Raw genomic sequence first — 24,223 nt, 5'->3', positions numbered from 1 at the left:
TACTTTGACCTACCAGAATTTTTATTATTGCTTGAAAAGAACATTACTGTACTATTATCACAATAAATAGTAATTGGTCTCGAGATGGAATCAACAACTTTCAACAGATAAATGAAATTTCTCAACCAAACGACTTGAACAGTAGACCCCATAACATGCTACAAATTGATCATGCATAGTAGAAGATGCCACTAGAGTTTATTTAGCACTTTTCCAAGAGATAGCACCACTAGTTAAAATGAAAATATAATCTGATGTTGATTTCAAATCATCTTGATATCTGGCAAAATCAGAATTTGAGTAACCTACCATCTCAAGGTGATTTGAACGCTGGAATGTAAGCATATAACCTTAAGTTTTTTTTCAAGTATCTCATAATTTTCTTAGCTGCTTTTCAATGCTCTTATCCTGAATTAGACTGAAACTTGCTAGGGATACTAAACTAGTTTTTCAACAATAGAGGAACTCTTCAAGTGTGAAAGGGGTTACAAAAATGAATAGGAACCCGAAGCGCCTCTAATAAGAGAAAAATAATTTAATTTAAACTTTTTGGTTATTTAGATTTTGTGTTGTATTTTATTCAACAATTATTTTATAAACTTCTAATATATTTTTCCTTTTGGAATAATCTTGGGAACGGATAAAATATATTTTAATAGATAAATTTTTTTTTTATATTTTATTCAAAAACAATTTTTTGGTTTTTTAAATTAAATTTTTAATTAATAGGCAGGATTGATTGAAATTACATTCGTGCTGAATTTATATTTTTATTTATTATTTTTTTTTACAACATTTAATAAACGTTTCAAAAAGAGAAACTTTTCCCAACACTCAATAAACTTAGCAAAAAGTCAACCTATTTCATATTAACTACGTTTACTAAATGTTGCTAAAAGTTTCTCTTTTTGTAACGTTTAATAAACGTTGCCAAAAGTTTAACATTCTACAACGTTTAATAAAAGTTTCAAAAAAAGAAACTTTTCGCAACACTCAATAAATGTTGCAAAAAGCGAGCCTATTATATATTATCAACATTTTCAAAATGTTGCCAAAGGTTTCTCTTTTTGCGACTTTTTAATAAACGTTACCAGAAGTTTAACATTCTGCAACGATTAATAAACGTTGTAGAAAGAGTAACGTTCTACAATACTTAATAAATGTTGCAAAAAGACGATATTAGCAATATATATTTAATTTTTTTTTGCCAAATCTCAATTATATATACAATGACAGCATCCATTTGTCAGAATGTTGCGATAGGCAGCTTTAGCAATATTCAAATAACAAATGTTTTCTTTTATGTATTGCAAAATGTCATTTTTGTTTAGTGATGAATTGATTTTATTACATTAAATATTTATTTAGTTGTTAGGATATGTGTGAAACAACCAAATTAAAAAGCCATTTAAATAAGTAAATATGGATTCTATTTTTTTCAAATTGAATAATTCAATCGAGGAAAGAAATATAAGTTATATTTTTATACTGAAAGCTATTAATAAAAAATAATATATTAAAAGATTAATTTAAGGAATTATTAACACGTGGAAAAGAAAAGAACTTTTTTTAATTTCATGTTGAATAAACTAAATTAATGTTATTAATTAATTATTAACAAAACTAAAATTAAATAAGGGTATATTAGGCATATAGCTAAATATGTAAGGAATTAATGTTATTAATTAATTATTAACAAAGATAAATTAAATAAGGGTATATTAGGTATATAGCTAAATAAATAAGGATAAATTGGGTATTCAAAAGTTTTTCCTCGGTCCTCCATTTTAATGTAGGGTAATAGTTATATGTACACTACAATTTTTATTTCTTACACCACATTTTAATTGCACTTAAGATTTTTAATCTTTGCTCATTATATTACTTATGTCTCCAAGAACTTTTAGTGTCATTTTTATTCTTATGAATTTCATTAGTCAACATATTTTGTGTTTAATAACAATTTGATGTCCAATAGTCTGTTGAAATGGTGTAAACTAACTTATTTTTCATTCATATTTTTAAAAATGTAAACAAATAAAATTTTTGAATTAACTTGCATTTTACAACAATGTGTTGGAGGTAATTTTTGAGGTTGGTGGTGTCGCGTGAGTTTTCTGGCGATGTTGGTGGTGAATAGTAGTGGAGGGAGGCAAATGAGTGGTGGTTTTCATGTGATGATTAATTTTTTTAAAAAAATAAAAATAAAAAATTACATGTGTCTTAACGAGGATTAATACTCTAAAAGTATTTACATAAATATAACCACTGTGAAAAATTAACAATTATTTTACAAACTTTTATTATATATTTTTCCTTTTGGAATTATCGTGGGAATAGATAAAATATATTTTAATAAATAAAAAATAATTTTGATATTTTATTCAAAAATAATTTTTTGGTTTTTTTTAAATTAAATTTTAATTAATAGGCAGGATTGATTGAAATTACACTCGTGATGAATTTATTTTTTTACAACGTTTAATAATGTTTGGAAAAGATAAACTTTTTGCAACACTCAATAAACGTAGCAAAAAGTTAGCCTATTTCATATTAATAACGTTTACTAAATGTTGCTAAAAACTTCTCTTTTTGTAACATTTAATAAACGTTGCCAAAAGTTTAACATTCTACAACGTTTAATAAAAGTTTTAAAAAGAGAAACTCTTGGCAACACTCAATAAATGTTGCAAAAAGTGAGCCTATTATATATTATCAACAATTTCAAAATGTAGCCAAAGGTTTCTCTTTTTGCAACTTTTAATAAACGTTACCAAAAGTTTAACATTCTGCAACGTTTAATAAACGCTGCAGAAAAGGTAAGTTTTTGCAATTGCAAAAAGACGATATTAGCAATATACATTTAAAAAATGTTGTCATATATCAATTATATATACAATGGCAGCATTCATTTATTAGAATGTTGCGATAGACACCTTTAACAATATTCAAATAACAAATGTTTTCTTTTATGTGTTCCAAAAGGTCATTTTTGTTGTAGTGATGCATTAATTTTATCACATTAAATATTTATTTAATTGTTAGGATATGTGTGAAACAACCAAATTAAAAAGCCATTTAAATAAGAGAATATGGATTATATTTTTTTAAATTGAATAATTCAATCGAGGAAAGAAATATAAGTTATTCTTTTATATTGAAAGCTCCTAATAAAAATTAATATATTAAAATATTAATTCAGGGAACTATTGACACATGGAAAAGAAAATAACTTTTTTTTTTTAAATTTCATGTTGAATAAACCGAATTAATGTTATTAGTTAATTATTAACAAAACTAAAATTAAATAAGGGTATATTACGCATAAAGCTAAATATGTAACGAATTAATGTTATTAATTAATTATTTACAAAGATAAATTAAATAAGGGTATATTAGGTATATAGCTAAATATGTAAGGGTAAATTGGGTATTCAAAAGTTTTTCCTCTAGCCTCCATTTTAATGTAGGGTAATAGTTATATGTTCACTACAATTTTTATTTATTACACCACATTTTAATTGCACTTAAGATTTTTTAGTGTCATTTTTATTCTCAAGATTTTCATTAGTTAACATATTTTGTATTTAATAACAATTTTGTGTTCAATAGTCCTTTGAAATGGCGTAAAATAACTTATTTTTCATTCATATTTTTAAAAAAGTTAATAAATAAAATACACGAAAAAATATTTTCCCTCATTTCAAAACATGAAAATTAAAGGAAATGGTGATAAAATGAATTGCAAAATGGAGATCAAAAGGAATTTGCTGAAAATATCATTCAATTGCTTTCATTCTCATGTGTTTATTGAGAGAGTAAAAATGACCTATTTATACAACTTTTCTATAACAGAAATATACAGAATTTACTGCACAATAATTTGCACACTAACAGCTTAACAAAATTGGAATCAAAATCAGCAGCATCACGTGCACTGGCTGCCCTCATTCTGGTGTATTCCAGATCCTCCTTGGCTCTTCTTGGCTTAAATAATCCAAACTTGCCCATCTTGGACAAATGAAAATAAAAGCTGTCAGAAGGAAGAGCCTTAGTAAATATGTCAGCAACTTGAGAACCGGTCTTAACATGTTTTGTAACAAGACTTCTTTCTTGAATTTTGTCACGCACTAAATGGCAATCTAGCACAATATGTTTCGTTCGTTCATGGAACACCAGATTGGCAGCTATGTGTAAGGCCGCCTGATTGTCGCACAACAATTCAGCAGGTTGTGAATGAGCAACCTGCAGATCATCAAGCACATATCTAAGCCACGTTAATTCACAACATGCAGCTGCCATCGCCCTGTATTCTGCTTCCGCTTAGGATCTAGAGACAACACTTTGCTTCTTGGATTTCCAAGATATCAATGAAGAACCAATGAAAACGCAGTTGCCCGTGACTGACCTTTGAGAATCAGGGCATGCTCCCCAGTCTGAATCAGCATAAGCTGTAAGCTGTAGATTGGATGATGAGGAGAACAACAACCCCTGACCTGGTGACCTTTTAATATATCGAAGGATTTTGTGTGCAGCATTGAGGTGTGGTACCCTGGGAGTTTGCATGTATTGGCTCAACAAATGTACTGAGTAAGATAAGTCAGGTCTGGTGATTGTTAAATAGAGCAATCTTCCCACAAGTCTTCTATACATGGTAGGGTCAGTTAAAACTTCTCCTTCATCTTTGGACAATTTGATGTTTTGATCAAGTAGGATCTTAGCTGGAGTGACCCCAATATTGCCTGAATCAAATAAAATGTCCAATGCATATTTCCTTTGACAAATTTGGATCCCTTTTGCTGATCGAGCAACTTCAATTCCAAGGAAATATTTAAGATTCCCCAAATCCTTAATCTTGAATTTGTCATCCAATGAAACCTTGAGGGAGTTTATGACTTCCACATTGCTTCTAGCTATTATAATATCATCCACGTAAATCAGTATGGCTGTAAAAGAATCCCCTGTGCTCTTTGTGAAGAGGCTATAGTCAGCCTTTGATTGATGAAATCCTTGCTCAGTGATGAAAATGGACAGCTTAGAGTACCATTGTCACGACGCTTGCTTTAAACCATACAAACTCTTGTTAAGCTTGCACACCTTTGGAGTTACATTGGTGGAGTATCCAGGAGGCATGTGCATATAGACTTCCTCCTCCAAGTCTCCGTGCAAGAAGGCATTATTTACGTCAAATTGGTGTAGATACCAACCTCTCACTGCTGCCACAGCAAGTAATGTCCTGATTGTTACCAGTTTTGCCACAGGTGAAAAGGTTTCGTGGTAGTCTATTCCCTCCAGCTGGGTATAACCCTTTGCCACGAGTCTTGCCTTATGTCTTTCGATTGTTTCATCAGCATTAAACTTCACCTTGTACACCCATTTACATCTTATAGGTACCTTTCCAGGAGGCAAATCAGTGACAATCCAAGTCTGGTTTGACTCAAGTGCCTTAATTTCAGCCTGCATGGCTTCACACCATTCAGGAAACTGGACAGCCTCTTGGTAAGTAGTGGGCTCTGGATGTTCAAGTAAAGATATAGATAGTGTTTTGTGTTTGTCAGACAATTTATGATAAGAAAGTGTTGCATTTAGAGGGAAAGGTTTACCTGAAGTTATGGCACCCCCTTTCTTGGTGAACTCTTGAGAATGAGTGAGTGAGGAAGCCTGTTGACATATGAAATCATGTAGGTAAATAGGTGCTCTTTTATTTCTGGTAGATCTTCGAAGCATATGAGGACTAATTGATGCATTTGGTGACAATTCGATTTCAGTAAAATTTTGGTGTGTTTCTGGAGAATCTATTTGTTGACTGAGATTTTGTGAGGTTCCAGTTTGTGGTTGATAGCTTAGGTCAATGTTGCTTGGCTGAGTATAAGGAAGATTTTCAGGACTTTGTAGTTTGTAGGTGGGATTTGATGACTCATATCTGGCTTTAGTGGCAGATGCTTTCCAAGGAAAAATATTTTCATAGAATATTACATCTCTTGATATGAACACTTTATTAGTTTCCATGTCCAACATTTTATAGCCTTTGGTCCCAAAGGGATAACCTATGAAAGTGCATTTCCTTGCCCTTAAGTCGAATTTATGCCTATTGTGTGCAAGGGTGCTAGCAAATGCAAGACACCCAAACACCCTCAGGTTTGAATAGTTTGGCCTGGTTTTGAAAAGAAGTTCGAATAGTGTTTTGTTCACAAGGATGGGACTGGGGGTTCTGTTTATGAGGAAAACAGATGTTAATATGCATTCATTCCAATAGATCATAGGCAATCCACTTTGAAATTTCAAGGCCCTGGCTACATTCAATATGTGTTGGTGCTTCCTTTCAACTACAGCATTCTGCTGGGGAGTTTCAACACATGTGGTTTGGTGAATGATACCCTTTTGCAAGTAAAATTGTTTCAGATTAAACTCCCCTCCATTATCAGTCCTGATAGTTTTGATTATGGAGTTAAATTGCGTTTCTATCAATGTGTAAAAGTTTTGTAAAGTTGTGGAAACATCAGATTTCAATTTCAGTAAATAAACCCAAGTGCATCGGCTATGATCATCAACTATGGTAAGAAAATACTTTGATCCATCATAGGCAATATCAGTACAAAGACCCCATAAATCACAATGAAGCAAATCAAAACATTCTTTGGACCTATCTTGGCTAATTGTGAATGGTAATCTATGCATTTTTGCTAGAGGGCAGATGGGACAATATTTTTGGATGTGCTTTGTTTTAGGTCGGAAGTCAGTCAAGTCCATCCAAGAATTTGAAAGGTGGCCCAACCTGAAGTGCCATAGATCGAAATTTTCTTGGTTGTCATCAGTAGAGACTGACAGTACAGCCTTATTGACTAACTTAGGTAAGTTTTGATTAAGCATGGTAGGAGAAACCTCTTTTGGCACCAAGTGATACAGCCCCTTCCTCACTTCACCCAGACCAATCGTCCTCCAAGTTGTAAGGTCCTGCATATAACATAAATTGGAAGAAAAGATAAGGCAGCAATTAGATCCTTGAGTGATTTTTGTTGCGAATATGAGGTTAAATGAAAAAGATGGAACACACAGAACATCATGAAGCAATAAATTTTCTGTGATTTTAACATTTCCTATGTGAGTGGCCAAGGCTATAGCACCATTAGGTAATGTGACAGGTTAGGAAATTTTTTCTTTAATGGTTGTGAGGAAGGATATTGAGTAGACCATATGGTCTGTGGCTCCTGTGTCCACAATCCAAGGCATGGTGGTAAAATCATCAATGTGAGCAGAAGAACATGTGTAAGTGCAAGAGATTTTGGATACATTTGTGTGTTTTAGAGAAAGAGAATTCAAACCCTGAACATGATTGGCAGAAGGTGAATGAGGCTGATTGATTGATGGCTTAATTAGAGCCATTAACTGGGTGTATTCCTCCTGAGTCAAAACCACTTGATTCTTGTCACTGATTCGTTCTTGTGCAGATCCCATAGGAGGCATATTCTGATCTGTAGAGGTGAAATTCACCTGTGGTTTGTTGTAGAACTTATGGCTTGGTGGATAACCATGAATTTTGAAACAATTACTGATAGTATGGCCAGACATTTTGCAATGTGTGCATGTTGATTTATCCTTATTGGCCTTGAAACATCTTTCCAACGAGTGCCCTGCCATTTTGCAAAAGGTGCAGTAATATTTTTTTGGTGATCCAGTATTCTTCTTCTCTACCTCTCTCATATCCATTCTTGACACTAGTGCCATTCCTTCAGCAGCAAGAGCATCATTGGGGATTTCCCTTCTCTTTTCTTCTTGCTGAATTAGTGAATATACTTCATTCAATTTTGGGAATGGCTTGATCAGAAGAATCTGAGCCTTAAGACCTTTGTAGGATTCATTAAGTCCCACGAGAAACTTCATTACCCAATCTCGTTCCTGATTACTAACCACTATTTTTAACCCCCCACGGGTGCAGTTGGGAATAGACTCATAGTTGATCAATTCATCAAGAAGTGTTTTGAGTTTTGATAAATAAGTGCTTATAGTATCATGTCCTTGCATGAGTGCTGCAATGCCTTGTTTGATTTCATATATTCTGGGGGCATTTTGTTGAGCAAGACGTTGTTCTATCTCTACCCAAAGCTGGTGTGCTGTCTCCACATAGAGTGTGCTTGCCTTAATGTCCACTGTCATGGTGTTTTGCAGCCAGCTGATAACAATATCGTTATAACGAAGCCAGTGTTCCATCAATGGATTTTCTGCATCAGCTAGTGCACAGAGGCTACCATCGATGAGCTTGTTTTTGATTCTCAAAGCCCTCTTTATTGACCTTGCCCAGGAATGGTAGTTGTTTGCATCGAGCATTTGTGTCACAAGCAGGGCTCCTGAACTTTCATTTGCCCCAATGAAGTATGGACTGTTAGGAAGAGATGGATCATGATGATTTGTATTTGAGTTTGTGTTTGTGTTTTGAGTTGTTGTTTGATTTTGATCAGCATCAGTGTTGATGCCATTGTCATTGTTTTCAGCCATTAAGGCTCTGATACCATAAAGGAAATGGTGATAAAATGAATTGCAAAATGGAGATCAAAAGGAATTTGCTGAAAATATCATTCAATTGCTTTCATTCTCGCGTGTTTATTGAGAGAGTAAAAATGACCTATTTATACAACTTTCCTATAACAGAAATATACAGAATTTACTGCACAATAATTTGCACACTAACAGCCTAACAAAATTGGAATCAAAATCAGCAGCATCACGTGCACTGGTTGCCCTCATTCTGGTGTATTCCAGATCCTTCTTGGCTCTTCTTGGCTTAAATAATCCAAACTTCAATAAAAATAAATTATTTGATATAAATCATCGTCAAGAACAATATATACTAATTAATAAAAGGTTGAAGATAAATATTTGGTAAAAATAGTTAAGAAAATAAATGCTGCAACAAGTAAAGATTGATTAACTTAACTTCAATTAAAATATGGTGTATCAAATAAAATTGTGGTGGTTATATAACTACTCTTTAATGTATAGTAGATATACGGTATGGATATATTTTGCTATCTTTTGATTAAGATTCGTGTGATTTTGCTGGTTCTAGTTTTTATTTTATACAAGCTTGAAAACAGGCAGGAAAAATTCGTTAATTTAGCTTGAGTTTAAACTTGGGTTTTCATGTTTATGAAATAATTTGGTTAGGTGATTTCTATTTAAAATTTGAATTGGTTTTAGTATGTAAGAATTTTATGATTGTATGGATTACGATAGAACCTTGTCTCATTTTATCGAGTTAAACATGCTGCGGATTGATAATCTGGGGCAAGAAGGGGAGCATTATTTTCTCAGCAAGTGTTTTCACTGGTTTTCATGCCTAGAATGTTCATGTCGAACTCGGGCAATATGATATCAAAGTAAGGTTCACTTTGAAATGGTTAGAGAGAAACAAAGTGAACCTGAAATGTTGGGCGGAGGAGTTGGTGTTTGAGGCGGCAAATTTGAAAGGGCATAAAGTGAGGGAAGAAGATGTTCCAAATGTAGCACTTTATCTAGATATTGAGTGAAACTATTGATTGATGCAATGATGCAGGTTTTGTTACAAACCAATAATTATTGTTTCATATGATTGATTTTTTTTCCTCATTTATTGATTTTCTCGTCTTTCTTCTTACTTCATCAACAAAATTGTGAATTTACTTGCATTTTACAACAATGTGTTGGAGGTAATTTTTGAGGTTGGTGGTGTCGCGTGAGTTTTCTGGCGATGTTGGTGGTGAATAGTAGTGGAGGTAGGCAAATGAGTTGGCGGTTTTCGTGTGATGATTAATTAAAAAAAAATAAAATTACACGTGTCTTAACGAGGATTAATACTCTAAAAGTACTTACATAAATATAACCATTGTGAAAAATTAACTTACCACATAACTTTAAGAATTAACAAATAAAAAATCTAGGAATGTGGTATAATTATTAGACAATTTACACATACAAACAACATTTAAACAATATTGTAACGGAATAAATGGAGTGTAAGAAATTACATATGTTAAAATATTATGCTAAAAGATAATATAGAGTATAATTGTCTGATTTTTCTTTAAGAAATTATTTATGTTGTAATTTAGAAATATTTACCAAAAATCAATAGTTTTCAATTCACCCCTGTTTCTTCCTTTTTTGCATAATTTGTCCTTTAATATTGTATAGTGCATTCAAAAGAGAAATCAATTTATTACAAAACGGACGTTCAATTTTGATCTTTTATGTACAAAAATGTCATCAAAATGATCGATATATTTTTTAAGAACATCAATACTTGAATGCTTGATAGAGTATTTTAAGATTATAAGTTGATGGATCCAATGAACGTGTTGTTAAAAAGAAAATAGAAGTTATGTGTACAATAAAAGGGTAGTAAAAGCAGGACCATTGAATTTCTTTATCAATCACACATGGATAGGGATGACGGTGGTGGTTTCGAATCTTTTATTTCTAGCATAGATTTTCAATATAAAGAAATAAAATGAAAAGAAAAATCGACGTAAATCCACATTCACTCCCTTCATTCCCCAAACCAAATCTATCAACCCCCACCTACCAAACATGCTGGTGCCACATCGCAACTGCCATCACCATTAACTCAAAAAACTAACTCAAATCTTAACTGAGAAAAAATAGATAAACTACGAGGTCTATTCATTAGAAAATTTTTATGTTTTGTTAAAAATTTACGAAAGTTTATTTCTTCATGTCCATTTACTTTTCTTTTCTTTTTAATTGAATTAAGGATATAATGATCATTTTATTCAAATTTTGATAACAATTGAATGGACATTTTTTGTTACAAAAGAACCTTGAGTGCAAAGATACGAGAGCTTTGGAACTCCGAGTTTTAGAAATCAAAGGTTATACTTGACATCCTTGGAACGGGGTTTGAATTTTTTGTATTTTCGGGTACACGAGGCAAGGATCGGCACGAGGGTCGTTGCCTCGAGACGGGAACTGTACAAATACGGGGAACATGATCCTAGTTCCTTTTAAGTTCATTTTAAAATATAAATTTTTTATCACACCAAAGAAAAGAATAATTATCATTTCTAGAGAAAACATAAATTTTTTACAATTTAAAAAACAAAAGTAATGATTTTCACTAACAAAAAAATATATAAAAAATAAATGGCATGGCATACAAGACAGGGAATCTCTCCTTGCCCCCACCTTAAGTAGGGCCAAGTTAAGGCGGGACGGGATGGAGAGAAGAGGGTGATGTAGGTCTCTTGTTCTGTTTATTTTTTTTGTTTTTCATTTTATCTCTTTAGACGGTAAAAATTATAGCGGGGTGGAACCATGTTTCTTGTATGCCCTGTCTCCATTTATTTGATGAATTATTCTATGAGTATAGGAAAACAAATACAGAACTTATACAGGAATTTAAAAATACCTACGTGGCACCAAATAAGAAAAATGAGAAATGTAAAGGGAAAATTGAAAAGGGCCAAAAAGGGTAAAATGTGCAAATACCCCAAAATCGGCATCAATTCAAGCGACCGGCGACCCATTTCTTTCTTCCAATGGTGCGCGAAAATCCGGCCTGCAACAATCTCCATCTCCGACGATATTCCGGCTAGTTTGGTTCAGTATTAATCAGTTGCTAACTTGATTTTTGTGTGCCTAAACACTCACTGGGTGCATTTTGTATAATTTTTGCAGTCAATTCTTTTTTCATTCCATATGCAGCACTTCTTCGTAATCAGTATGTGAGCATTTGTGTTGTGGTGTGCTGTCCATTTGATTCCGAGTTCATTACTCCTCCCCATTCTATCATTGTTGCACTATCTGTCAAGTATGAAAATAAATATCCTGGCCAGTAACCCAGCACATACTCACCCTCAAATTGCATCCACATGTTTCGTTATTTTAATTCCAAAATGTTCACGGCAGATTTGCTGGAGAATAAGGAGATTTCGGGTAGTCAAGCATATATCAAACGGCGAGCCAAAATAGCAAATACAAAGTTAATACATTACAATTTATGTTCTTCGTTGTTTCGATGTCGGCCGTAGGTGATGACTGTGCTTTGGGTTGGAGGGTTTTCTTTGAACCTGGGGCAAAAACGAAACTACAAAATAACAAAAGGAGAAAGATGGGAGATCAATTCTGTTTTTTTTTCAATTTTTGAGTTTTTTTTTTTTTTTTTAATTAACTACTGTGTGTTTCGACGCCGGCCGTAGGTGGAGGTTAGGTCAGCGATGACTGTGCTTTGGGTTGGAGGATTTTCTCCAACCCAGGGAAAAAGGCGGGGGATCAATTCTGTTTTTCTTTCGATTTTGGAGTTTTTTTTTTTTTAAATTTAATTAATTGTCTCGTCAGCAATTTGGAAATCCTGTACAGCTTTTGTGAAGAGATTCCTGTACGTATAGCAGCTTCCTTTATTTGATTAGGTATATAATCTTTGTCCTGTTCGAACCATGATCTAGGGAATACCGAGTTTAATGAGATTTTTTGTCATTTCTAGCCTTAACTGGCTATGAGATTCAAGGTAAGAAAACAAAAATAACCGATGAGCCAAGGACAAGAATGACTACTCTAACCTCAATCCACCCCATTGCTATCCCCAGACTAGGGTGGTACGAAGTGAAAAGTTCAATTGATCATAGTGCTAATAAGTGAAATGTTCGATAACCATGGCGAAACAAAATAATTTTTGATGTCCATATTAAAAAGAACCCGCTTAAATTTGGAAAACGTTTTACCAACCAAGATATAAAGAATCATCCAATCCCCAATCATGCAACAAATGAAGACAATCATTTCTTTTCTTTTCTTCATGAATTATGCTATAGGTACATTGAAAATGCACAGATTTGTTGATATTTAATAAGGTATAAAAACCCGTGCCATTAATTATTCTACGTACTATTAAAATCAATGACAAAAATGTTAACAACTTTACACACTATTAACCAACCAAATTGTATCTATAACAAAACTGTTTCTTTATTTTTAGTCAATTCAAAGTAAATGACCCATTCAAAAAATATTACGTCACCATCAAGGTTAGAAACTGTTGGAAAAATAATTAGTTGCAGCAGTGATCAGAACAATATAATGCAGAAATATAAAACTTATCGATCGAGTCTCGTGACAGCACGATGTCCTAAAGTGAAATTGCCCGTCAATAATTGCTGTGACCTCCGTGGACAATCACTCCCAGGATACAACGATCGTAAACCACTTATGCAGCAATCACGAAATGATTTTTCTAGAACTCTCAATTGTACTCCAGAATAGGTATAAAAACCCGAATATAAGAAATTCACAATATGAAACGAGTGATTGATTCTATTTTCTTTTTTGTGTGTCTTTTCCCAAAGCAAGATATGGGTTTATATAGGCAAGATGGTAGTAACAGTCTTCACCATGTTAATGCAGAATTTTAATGATTGAGTAGTGGGTGTTTTAATGGCAGTTAGTGGGTTGTTACAAAAACAAACAGTCATAAAATACTGGCTAGTTTTACCCATTAAATAATGAAGAAAAAAAAATATTTATTTTAGTCAAGGAAGCCCAAGGCCCCAAGGCCCAAATCAAGACATTTTAATATTTACGTGGGGAGTGATTCGAACCCCTGACGTCCCACACAAATGTCACATTTCCCACCACTTTGGCACTTTATCTAATTTGATTATTTCTTTCATATTTTATATTTATACCATAAATATATAACAGTCCCCCACATGAAAGAAATAAGATAAATGAAAATATTACTCTGGAGTACGGTAGAAATCATGCAGGCTTAGGTGTCTATCGACTTGAACCTTGGCTTTGTATATTCTATCGAGCTTACTAACTGTAGAGTGAACTATGTTTTGAACTCTACAATTATAGTTGCAAACTGAGACAATAGAACACACACATGATTTCTAGAACAGTCATTGAGTTCTCGCGGTTGTGTTCATTTCGGCCGTGAACTTTCCCAGTTTCTTTGAGTGCTCTAGAGAATTCGCCTCAATTCTCATAGGAAGCGGCCCCACTTCCACACTCAAATAGGTGCTACTATCAAGGGTGCACTGTATTTAAACACCCCACTGAATATCAGCTATAGTAAGCATTAAGAGTATTAGCTCATCCTCTAATCAATACAGTTGGTACTACGCATCATAGGGAGGGGTTTGGAATAAATCCAATGTAGTACCCCCACAGACCACTCCAATAACTTTGTTGTCCCATTGAACCTTGACCATGGGATCTCCAATTGCAAGGTTGGGTTTCCATTATAGGTGATCTAATACATAATAGGCTTGAGCCCCATCCCCCTCGATGTTTGTTGAATTAGCTCTCTAGCCAATCCTTTGGTTAATGGGTCAGCAATGTTATCACTTAACTTCACATAGTCAATAATGTTATCACTTGACTTCACATAGTCAATAGCCATAATCCCATCCTTAAGCAGCTGACGCACAGTATTGTGTCTCCTACGAATATGTCTAGACTTTCCATTGTAGGATGAATTTTGAGCTCTTGAGATAGCTGCTTGACTGTCACAATGTATTGAAATAGTTGGAAATGGTTTAGACCACAAAGGAACATCCATAAGAAAATTCCTTAACCATTCAGCCTCCTCACCTGCCTTATCTAAAGCTATGAACTCAGATTCCATAGTAGATCTAGCAATGCGGGTTTGCTTAGTGGATTTCTAGGAGACAGCTCCGCCTGCTAATGTAAATACATATCCACTTGTAGATTTACTTTCATTGGTATCGGAAATCCAATTAGCATCACAATATCCCTCAAGTATAGCAGGGAATTTGGTATAATGTATTCCCCAGTCTAGAGTGTATCTCAAATACCTCAAGACTCGAATAAGAGCATCCCAATGTTCATTGTTAGGATTACTAGTATACCTGCTAAGTCTACCGACAGCATATGTTATATCAGGTCTTGTACAGTTCATGAGATACATGAGACTGTCGATTACTTTAGCATACTCTAAAGCGAAAACACTAGGACCTGAATGTTTTCTCAAATGACGACTTGCATCATAAGGTGTTTTAGCAGGAATACAGTTGTATTGATTAAACTTCTTAAGCACTTTTTTTACATAATGTGATTGGGTCAAAATAATTCCTTCAGAATGTTTTACTATTTTGATTCCTACAATAACATCAGCAACACCCAAATCTTTCATTTCAAAGTGCTTGTTTAGAAACCGCTTAGTTTTATTAACCACATCTAAACTAGTTTCCATAATCAGCATATCATCAACATATAAGCAAATTATCACACCACAATTATTTTCAAATTTACTATATATGCATTTATCTGCTTCATTTATCACATAACCACTTGATGTCAAAAATGTATCAAATTTTTCGTGTCATTGCTTAGGAGCTTGTTTAAGGCCATAAAGGGATTTTTTAAGCCTACATACTTTATCCTCAAGACCTTCTACGACAAATCCTTCAGGCTAATCCATATAAATCTCCTCTTCTAAGTCTTCATTTAAAAATGCAGTCTTGACATCCATTTGATGTATAATAAGATCATACAGTGAGGCAATTGCAATTAACATCCTAATAGAAGTAATCCTAGTAACGGGTGAATAAGTATCAAAGAAGTCAACTCCTTCTTTTTTTTTTATAGTCTTTAGCTACAAGTCTTGCTTTATACTTATCAATTGAACCATCAGATTTAAGTTTTTTCTTAAACAACCATCTACACACAATTGTCTTACATCCTTAAGGTTAGTCCACTAACTCCCAAATATTATTAGATATAATTGAATCATATTCACTATTTACAACTTCCTTCCATAATATAGAATCTGGTGAAAACATAGCTTTACCAAAAGTATTAGGATCATCCTCTACTCAGTAAGTTATAAAGTCAGGACCGAAAGAAGTAGTGGTCCTAGGTCTTTTGCTTCTCCTAATTTCAGCTTCTTCTAATTCAGATGGCTCCTCTCTAACACTAGGAAGAATACTAAAAGAATTGCTTGATCCTTCAGACTTTTCTTTAAACGGAAATCTATTTTCAAAAAATTCAGCATCTCTAGTTTCAAATATTGTGTTCTTTTCAATCAAATTATTTTTAGAGTCAATGACTAAAAATCTGTAGGCATTACTATGAAAAGCATACCCTATAAAAACACAATCAACAATTTTCGGACCAAGTTTAGTTCTCTTAGGTGCTAGAATAAAAGTTTTAGCTAAACACCCCCACACTTTAAGATATTTATATGAAGGTGTTCCGCCCTTCACATTTCATAAGGAGACTTATTATTTTTCTTACTAGAAATTCTGTTAAGAATATAACATGCAGTAAGAAGTGCTTCCCCCCACATGTTAAAAGGTAATCCAGAAGAGCTTAGCATTGATATGACTATATCCTTAAGGGTTCGATTTTTCCTTTCAGCTACACCATTAGATTGGGGAGAATAAGGCGGAGTAGTCTCATGAATAATACCATTCTCAACACAAAATTTATCAAAATCTCCTGTATATTCTCCTTCCCTATCAGATCTTAAAACTTTAATAGTTTTGTCTAGCTGATTTTTTACTTCAGTTTTATAGGAAATAAATTTTAAATAGCTTTCATCCTTACTCTTAAGTAGATAAATATAACAATATCGAGAATAATCATCAATGAAAGTTAAGAAATATTTATTTCCACCACGAGTAACATATCCTTTTAAATCACATAAATCAGAATATATCAAATTTAAGACCGAAGTAGTCCTATCAACACGAGAAAATGGTTTTCTAGAATATTTAGATTCAACACACGTTTCACATTTTGAATTTGGACAATTATCGATTTTGGGAATGTTTCCCAAAGTCATTAATTTTTTAATGGAAGTTTTATTAACGTGTCCAAATCTAGCATGCCACAAATCATAAAAATCCAACAAGTAAACGGAAGAGCTAACTTTATTGTTAATCACAGAGACATTGAGTTTAAACAGACTCTCATCTGCATACCCTTTCCCAACAAAGGAACCACCCTTAGACAGTACAACTTGACCACTTTCAAATACAATATTAAAACCCTTTTTGACTAAAATAGATCCACACACTAGATTTTTCCTAATATCAGGTACATAAAAGACATCCTTCAAATTAAGGATATCTCCAGAAGTAAATCTAAGCGTCACAGTTCCTTTTCCCTCGATTTTGGAGGAGGAAGCATTGCCCATGAACAGACATTCTCTTATAGCTGACACTTGAAAGCCTTCACAGATTTTATATCCTTCAGCAATAATTTCGTGAATTATAATCTGCAATTCTTCAACTTGACTAACCACAGTTTTAACATCATTCATTTTAAAATCTAGAAACTTTCCCACAACAAATTTCTTGGTTCCAGCATCTTCTGTAGCATATTTCTTTTCTAATGAATTCCATAGCTCTTTTGCAGATTTAAACGAGTAGTAAACATCATACAGATCAAAAGTCAAATAATTCAGAATATAATTTCTGCACATATAATCCTTATGCTCCCAATTAGCTAAATTCTCGGTTTCCTTATCAGTAGGATTATCAGCAATTGCAAAATCGGGTTTATCTGATTCAATAGTATCAATGACTTTAAGTGTTGTCAAATAAAATCACAGTTTCATTTGCCATCTCTTAAAATTCTTTCCATCAAAAAACTCAGACTTTTCAGAATACTTAGAAACAGATATATCTACGGTAGACATGGCAACTAATTATAAAGAAAATTCCACTTTAGATTGTTGGAATAGAATAATTAGTTGCAGTAGTGAACAAAACAATATAATGCAGAAATATAAAACTTATCGTCCGATCGAGTCTCGTGACCGCACGATGTCCTAAAGTGAAATTGCCCGTCGATAATTGCTGCAACCTCCGTGGAAAATCACTCCTAAGATACAGCGATCGTAAATCACTTGTGCAGCAATCACGAATGATTTTTCTAAAACTCTCAATTGTACTCCAGAATATATATAAAAACCCGAATATAAGAAATTTCGAATATGAAAAAGAGGATTGATGCAAGATGATTTTTCTATTTTCTTTTTGTGTGTCTTTTTCCCAAAACGAGATATGGGTTTATATAGACAAGATGGAAGTAACAGTCTTTACCATGTTAATGCAGAATTTTAATGACTGAGTAGTGGGTATTTTAATGGCTGTTAGTGGGTTGTTATAAAAACAAACAGTCAGAAAATACTGGCTAGTTTTACCCATTAAATAATAAAGAAAAAAATCATTTATTTTAGTCAATGAAGCCTAAGAGCCCAAGGCCCGAATCAAGACATTTTAATATCTGCGTGGAGAGTGACTCGAACCCCTGACGTCCCATACAAATGCCACATTTCCCACCACTTTGGCACTTTATCTAATTTGATTATTTCTTTCACATTTTATATTTATACCATAAATATATATCAGATTTTTCATCATATTTTATTTATATGTCAATGAGCAATTAATTCGAATATAATTTGAATAATTTAGAATTTTAAGCATTAATACCCGCGGCTTATTAAGCATTTGTTTGGTGGGGGATAAAAATTAAAATTTTAGAATATTTTGATAAAAGTTTTTGAAATATGTGATTGAAAAGTTGTGGGTCTCATAAAATATGTAGTTAAAATTGATTGTTTGACTTTGACTTAAATTAAAATCCAATTTAAATCAGTACCAAACATGGCCTAAATGTAATCATTATAAAAGCTAGAATGAATAGTCTCTTAAAATTTATTTTTAATAATCAACTCTTTAAAATAGAGAGTATCTTATATTTAGAGAATCTCTTGAAAATACTTTTATACTCTGATTCTTGATTTGGTTAAAGTGTAGCGAAGTCTTGCTTTGGTTGGTTGAAATTTTGAAGTTTTAGATGAGGTTTGAGTAGTTATAAAGTTACTAATTACCTTACGGGGTTTGTTTGACATATTTCTTGTTTCGACACTAGAGAAAATTGTTACTAAATGCCCAAATAAGAAGAAACCGAGGATACACTAGAAAATTAAGCATGATCGTCGGCTACTTGACCACATGGAAATTTGCAACATATGCCACAAGGGCACTACAGTCATTTTTCATAACAGCATCCCCATATTAACAATTTTTTTGCTGGAGATATTTTATTTTCGCAAATAAATGGAGTTATGTTATACGTACATTAAGGTATTCATAATGGTGTTCACCTTTCACACATGAAGGGGGCCCATTTCGAATAAATTATATTTTATTGAAAGTGAGTTCTCCTCTATGTGAGGAGGGTGGACACATTTATTTATACCGCATTATGTATAAGTAATATATTCCAAATAAAACATAGAAAAATTTTAAGGAACCACAGACTAGTCGGTCCACCTTAAAATTTTGTTTTTTAATTTATTTGTTCAATAATTTTTACCACCAAATTCAACTTTTGATACATTGATTATTAAGGTCTGTTTAATTGTAAAGATGAAATTGAATTGTCTAGAAAAAGAATTCTAGGGAATTGAATTGCCTAAAAATTATTTTCCTGGGAATTGTAAATTATTGTGTTTGATTTGTATAAATTTTCACATGGAAAATGTTGAAATAAACATATTTTTTGGTGCGTTTGCCTTTGTTTTACATGAAAATTGTCAATTAAAAGGATAGAAGTTATTGGTATTGGGGTTAAAATTTGTTTCCATTGCCAAAAAAAAAATCATTTATCTTTTGGTGTTCGTTTGGTTTTGTTTTACATGAAAATTGTCAATTGAAAAAAAATATATTTTTTAATAGACGATTCTAAAATTATAATATAATAAACTATTTAGGGGGCTTTTGTTTCTCATTTTTGTAAAAATGAGAATGAAAAATATAATTATTATGGACACTACGCAAGAGATAAAAATTCAAATAAGATGGCTTGATGTGATTGATAACGATTATATTTTTCATTTTAATAGGAAAAAAATAGGAAATAAACAAGGGTTTAATAATAATAAAATAGAGTTTATTGATTCTATTGAAATTCTAACATAATCAAGATCGACTCTAAATCATACATGACATTAAAAGACATCTCTCATGCATTCACACAATTAAGAGCACATATGTTTGGCTTAACATAAAAAGCAGCTTTTCTCGACAGGGTAAGTATCAAGTGTGACAGTGTTGTCGAGAAAAAAGACTCGTTCTTCTTTAAAAGAAGCACAACCAAACATGCTCTAATGTGCACTGATGAAAAGTGAAAACACCTATTACTATGTATTATATAATCAAAGGTAGTTAATTAGGGATCTATAAGTAGCACCAGGCTGCCAGCCAATCGGAATTACATTTTTCGCCACTAGGGTTTGGCCAGAATAATGAGATGTCAACCTGATTGAAAATGGAGGATGCAATTCTGTACCAGCATTCAATTGCCACACTGCACCCCATGATTGATTCATCTCCCACCATTCATCAGGTTCACTTGATGCTTGCAGCAGATCAACCCTAGCAAGATCTCCATCTCCTTCTTCGAACTCGACCTCCACCGCGAAATACTCGTGATTGGACCCCGGATCCACGTGGAACATGATGGTCTTCCCCGAATAATCACACACAACCCTACCACAAAAATGATCAAGGTGGAGTCGTGATATTGAGGATTTTAACTTTTAAATGTGACGAGAGTATTAATTCCGTTTTTCAGGAATTGAGAATAATGCTTGATATTTATAAGTAATTTAGTTTATGCATAGACCAAACCAAAACATGACATGATATATGGAAGAGTTATTTTGTTGGCAAAAGGACACAAAACAACGAGAGAAAATATATATGATAGCAATTATAATTCAATAATTTATTTAAAAAATATTTAACATTAATCAAATATTAAAAATTACAGAACCATTCGAACTGTCAAATCAAGATATTAACTCGATGCATTATGGCATATATATTAAAAGTTATTCATTCTATCACTGGAAAAAGTTCTAAATTATTTGTTAGCCTTTTTATAAAAAGTTAAAGCCCACCGTCAATTGTATTCCTAGTCAATGACCACCATTCCAATCTATCTATATTTTTTATTTATAGTTTCTTTAAAAATAAAAAAGAAGATGTGTACATTGACTTCTACATAAGGATGTCCATTATGGACACCCGAAGTTTCAGCATTGGCCGAGGTGCCTGTCACGCTCGGGCCCACAGGCGCCTCGACCAATGTTGAGACGCTGAGCGTCCATTATGGACACCCTTATGCAGAAGCCAATGTACAACAAAATTAATCCAAATAAAAAATATTAAGGTTTTTTTTTTTTTTTTTTTTTTTTGAAGTTTTTGAAACCTTTTTAGAGTTTCCGAAGAGTATTTTAGTTTTTGAAACATATTCGAAATAAAATGTTAGCCATTTTGAAATTTTCTTACATCGTCGTTGGTGGTAATAGGCCGTCAACTTACCTTGCATATCGAATTTGTAATACTCCTGCATCGCGAAGTTTATTTTCTTCACCCTGGATGGCCATGGAACCAAATGCTGTTCCACTTAGATCGAAGTGAGCTGATTCCGATGTGCATGGGCCTCCGGGACAAAAATCTGTGATAACGACCCTCACTGGTTTGCCGGAACACATCGGGTGCTTTGTACATTTTATCTAACAATTATCAGAACATGAATATATTACACATATAAGAATGACAAAAACAATAAATATTAAATTTTATTATTTTAACTTGGTCATTATTTCTCTTAAGGATGGTTATCATCTGCTTTTTTTTTTTTTTTTTTTTTAAATAACTTTTTTTAATTTTTTTAAAGTTATTAAACTTTTTTTATTTTTTTTTTTTTTTTTTTTTTTTTTTTTTTTTTTTTAAATACACTATTTTAATTATATTAAAGATCATTAACCTTTATCGTTATCAAATTTATATACATAACTTTTTTGTCATTAATGATAAGAAAATTTTGTCCTTAATTTTGGTCTCTGTCCAAAAATGTTGTTAACATACTTTAAAATGAATGTCAAATATTTAATCACATTATGTAGTATTATTGGACTTTGCTACATGTACATTAAACTTTACATAATGAATTACATAATGCTACATGTCACGCCATCATTTGTCAGTTTGAAACACAATCAACTTTTTCAACAAATCTTTTTCCTCCATTTCATTTTATGTAATCCCTTATGTAAATTTTTTATGTACAAGTAGTATAATCCAATATTATTTGTTTTGCTTATTCAAAAATATTATGAGAAAGTGAGTCCTTTTACTCTATCTTAAAGAAAAGTTTAGAGAAAAATTATAATCGGGAACAATTTATATTAATTTGATAATAAGATTATGATGTAAAAAAGTTTGAGACATAAATGTGATAGCGTATAAAAATTATGAACATCTCATGTAATTAAAATGTAGTCCAGTTATTGAAAACTATAGTATAAATATATTTACCTTTTCTCTAATTTAATAAATTTGGCTAATTGAAAGTTTTAGGTACAGTCCACACTATTGAATTGACAACAGGAAAGAAAAAATGTTAAATGCATTAAAAACTTAACACGGTTGTGCTTATTGTTCATTCCAGTCTAATACTGTGTACTAAATATATCTCAAAAGTTTTTACAGAACTGGGTGATTTGTATATACCTTATAGCAAGCTCCACATTCCTTGCCTGAGTTGTAGAGGGATGGGCCAATTCCAGTGACAAGAGAAGAAAATGGTGCTTGTGACACTATGTTTCCATATCCGCAGGCTCCTCCTGCGTGCAATGATATTATGTCACTCTTTAGTATACTTAAACATAAGCTATTCGTACACCATGACTACCTTACTGCTTTAAATCAACACGCTTGTTTTATGTACACAAATTTCGTAAATGAGAAGAACCTTAACTTGAACTCAGGACTTTTATTACGATATTGAATCGTTTCATTTAAAAGTTTGAGTTGATATGGAGGACGAACAAATTAATATATTTAAACTTAATCTTTGACATACCGTCACTTCCGGCACCATCAGGGCTACCGTACCAAGTAGCGCCGGCGGATGACCAATGCACAGCTTGAGTGGATAGATTGAAATGTTTGGGTTTGAAGCAGAAGCACAGGTTGGAGAAACAAAAGAAGGCAAGTAGAATGAAGACAAGCAAATGGGAAAAGGAGAATTGGGATAAACTTGCCATTTTTTGAGCTTCAAGTCACCACCCAAGGCAAGATAAACGGGTGCTTCTTCAATACTCACTATCACAAGCATTTATAGCATGTGTTCGTGTAAAATTATAAGTTACTATTTTCTTTATTGAGTCAACTTCAAACATTAATTTTAACAACAAATTCACAACTACTATTAATTTATTAATCACACATTTCTTGAGACCCAATACTATTCTTATTAAAAAGTTACTAATAATTTTATACGAACACTCCCATAGCTAAAAAAAAAGTGAATTATTTCTATCAAGATGGTAGATTGACTAGCTTGGGAATTAATTTCAACTACACATTTACAATTACTACACATTTATTAACCACACATTTCGTAGGACTCAATACTAGTAATTTTATTCATGAACACCACCATAGCTAAAAAAGAGAATTATTCCTATCAAGATGAATAATGATATGCAGCCCCACTGGGATTACAACCCCATTCTAAATAGTGTTTGATGATAGACTGAATGAAATGTAAAATTAAATGAGTTATTTAATTTTACATATAATTTAATATCACATTAACGTCACCTAAACTGGCGTTATAACCCCAGTGGGTCTGAATAATATTACTCTATCAAGATTGCAGCTTGACTAACTCGAGAAATTAAGCTCAATAAATTTGTACTTTGACTAATTAATTATTTAAAAAAAGCATGTGACTTTGCTTAAATATCTTGGCAGTGCTTATAAGTAATTATATGCTTGAGTTTTATGAAATTAATGGATAATAAATGAATAGTAATTGCGATCTTACAAAATGTGTGAATAGAAAGTATGTTTAACTAGTTAAAACTATAATATAAGCTTTACTAAACATGAATAAGTCAAGGCAATAACATATCTGCAGGTAGAGTTAGGGACTTGCAAAAGGGTTATCGTGATTGTGTCTGAAGTCTATTTGTAAGATTAGTGCAATTACAAAGTGCAAGTTGAAATTTGTAGTTCTTATGGTTGTCCTTTCACAAAATTTTTGATACCTCGACAAATTATCTATTATTAGCTAGTGGGAAGAAGCCAAGATATATAATGTGCTGAGGTACCAAAAATTGTTGTGTATTCTTATTTGTTAAGAAAAATGAATATGTCTATGTCAAAAATGAAAT

The 24,223-nt window shown here is 32.5% G+C and overlaps 1 protein-coding gene across 1 annotated transcript; it reads right to left on the bottom strand.

Annotated features, from left to right (window-relative positions):
* Nucleotides 1–20,159: 20,159 nt before the first annotated feature.
* Nucleotides 20,160–23,142, bottom strand: LOC111407029 (putative expansin-B2). The gene is made up of 4 exons (XM_023036367.1): nucleotides 22,906–23,142; nucleotides 22,554–22,666; nucleotides 21,360–21,553; nucleotides 20,160–20,522 (listed from the first exon to the last, which is right to left on the bottom strand). Exons 1-4 carry the CDS (start codon nucleotides 23,087–23,089, stop codon nucleotides 20,189–20,191), a joined length of 825 nt encoding a protein of 274 aa, XP_022892135.1. The 5' UTR covers nucleotides 23,090–23,142; the 3' UTR covers nucleotides 20,160–20,188.
* Nucleotides 23,143–24,223: the final 1,081 nt, after the last annotated feature.

Source organism: Olea europaea, chromosome 12, assembly GCF_002742605.1.
Source record: "Olea europaea var. sylvestris chromosome 12, O_europaea_v1, whole genome shotgun sequence".
In the NCBI taxonomy this organism is placed as follows: Eukaryota; Viridiplantae; Streptophyta; class Magnoliopsida; order Lamiales; family Oleaceae; genus Olea; species Olea europaea.
Note: the sequence above shows the minus strand (reverse complement) of the source record. Positions and strands in the feature narration are given on the sequence as shown.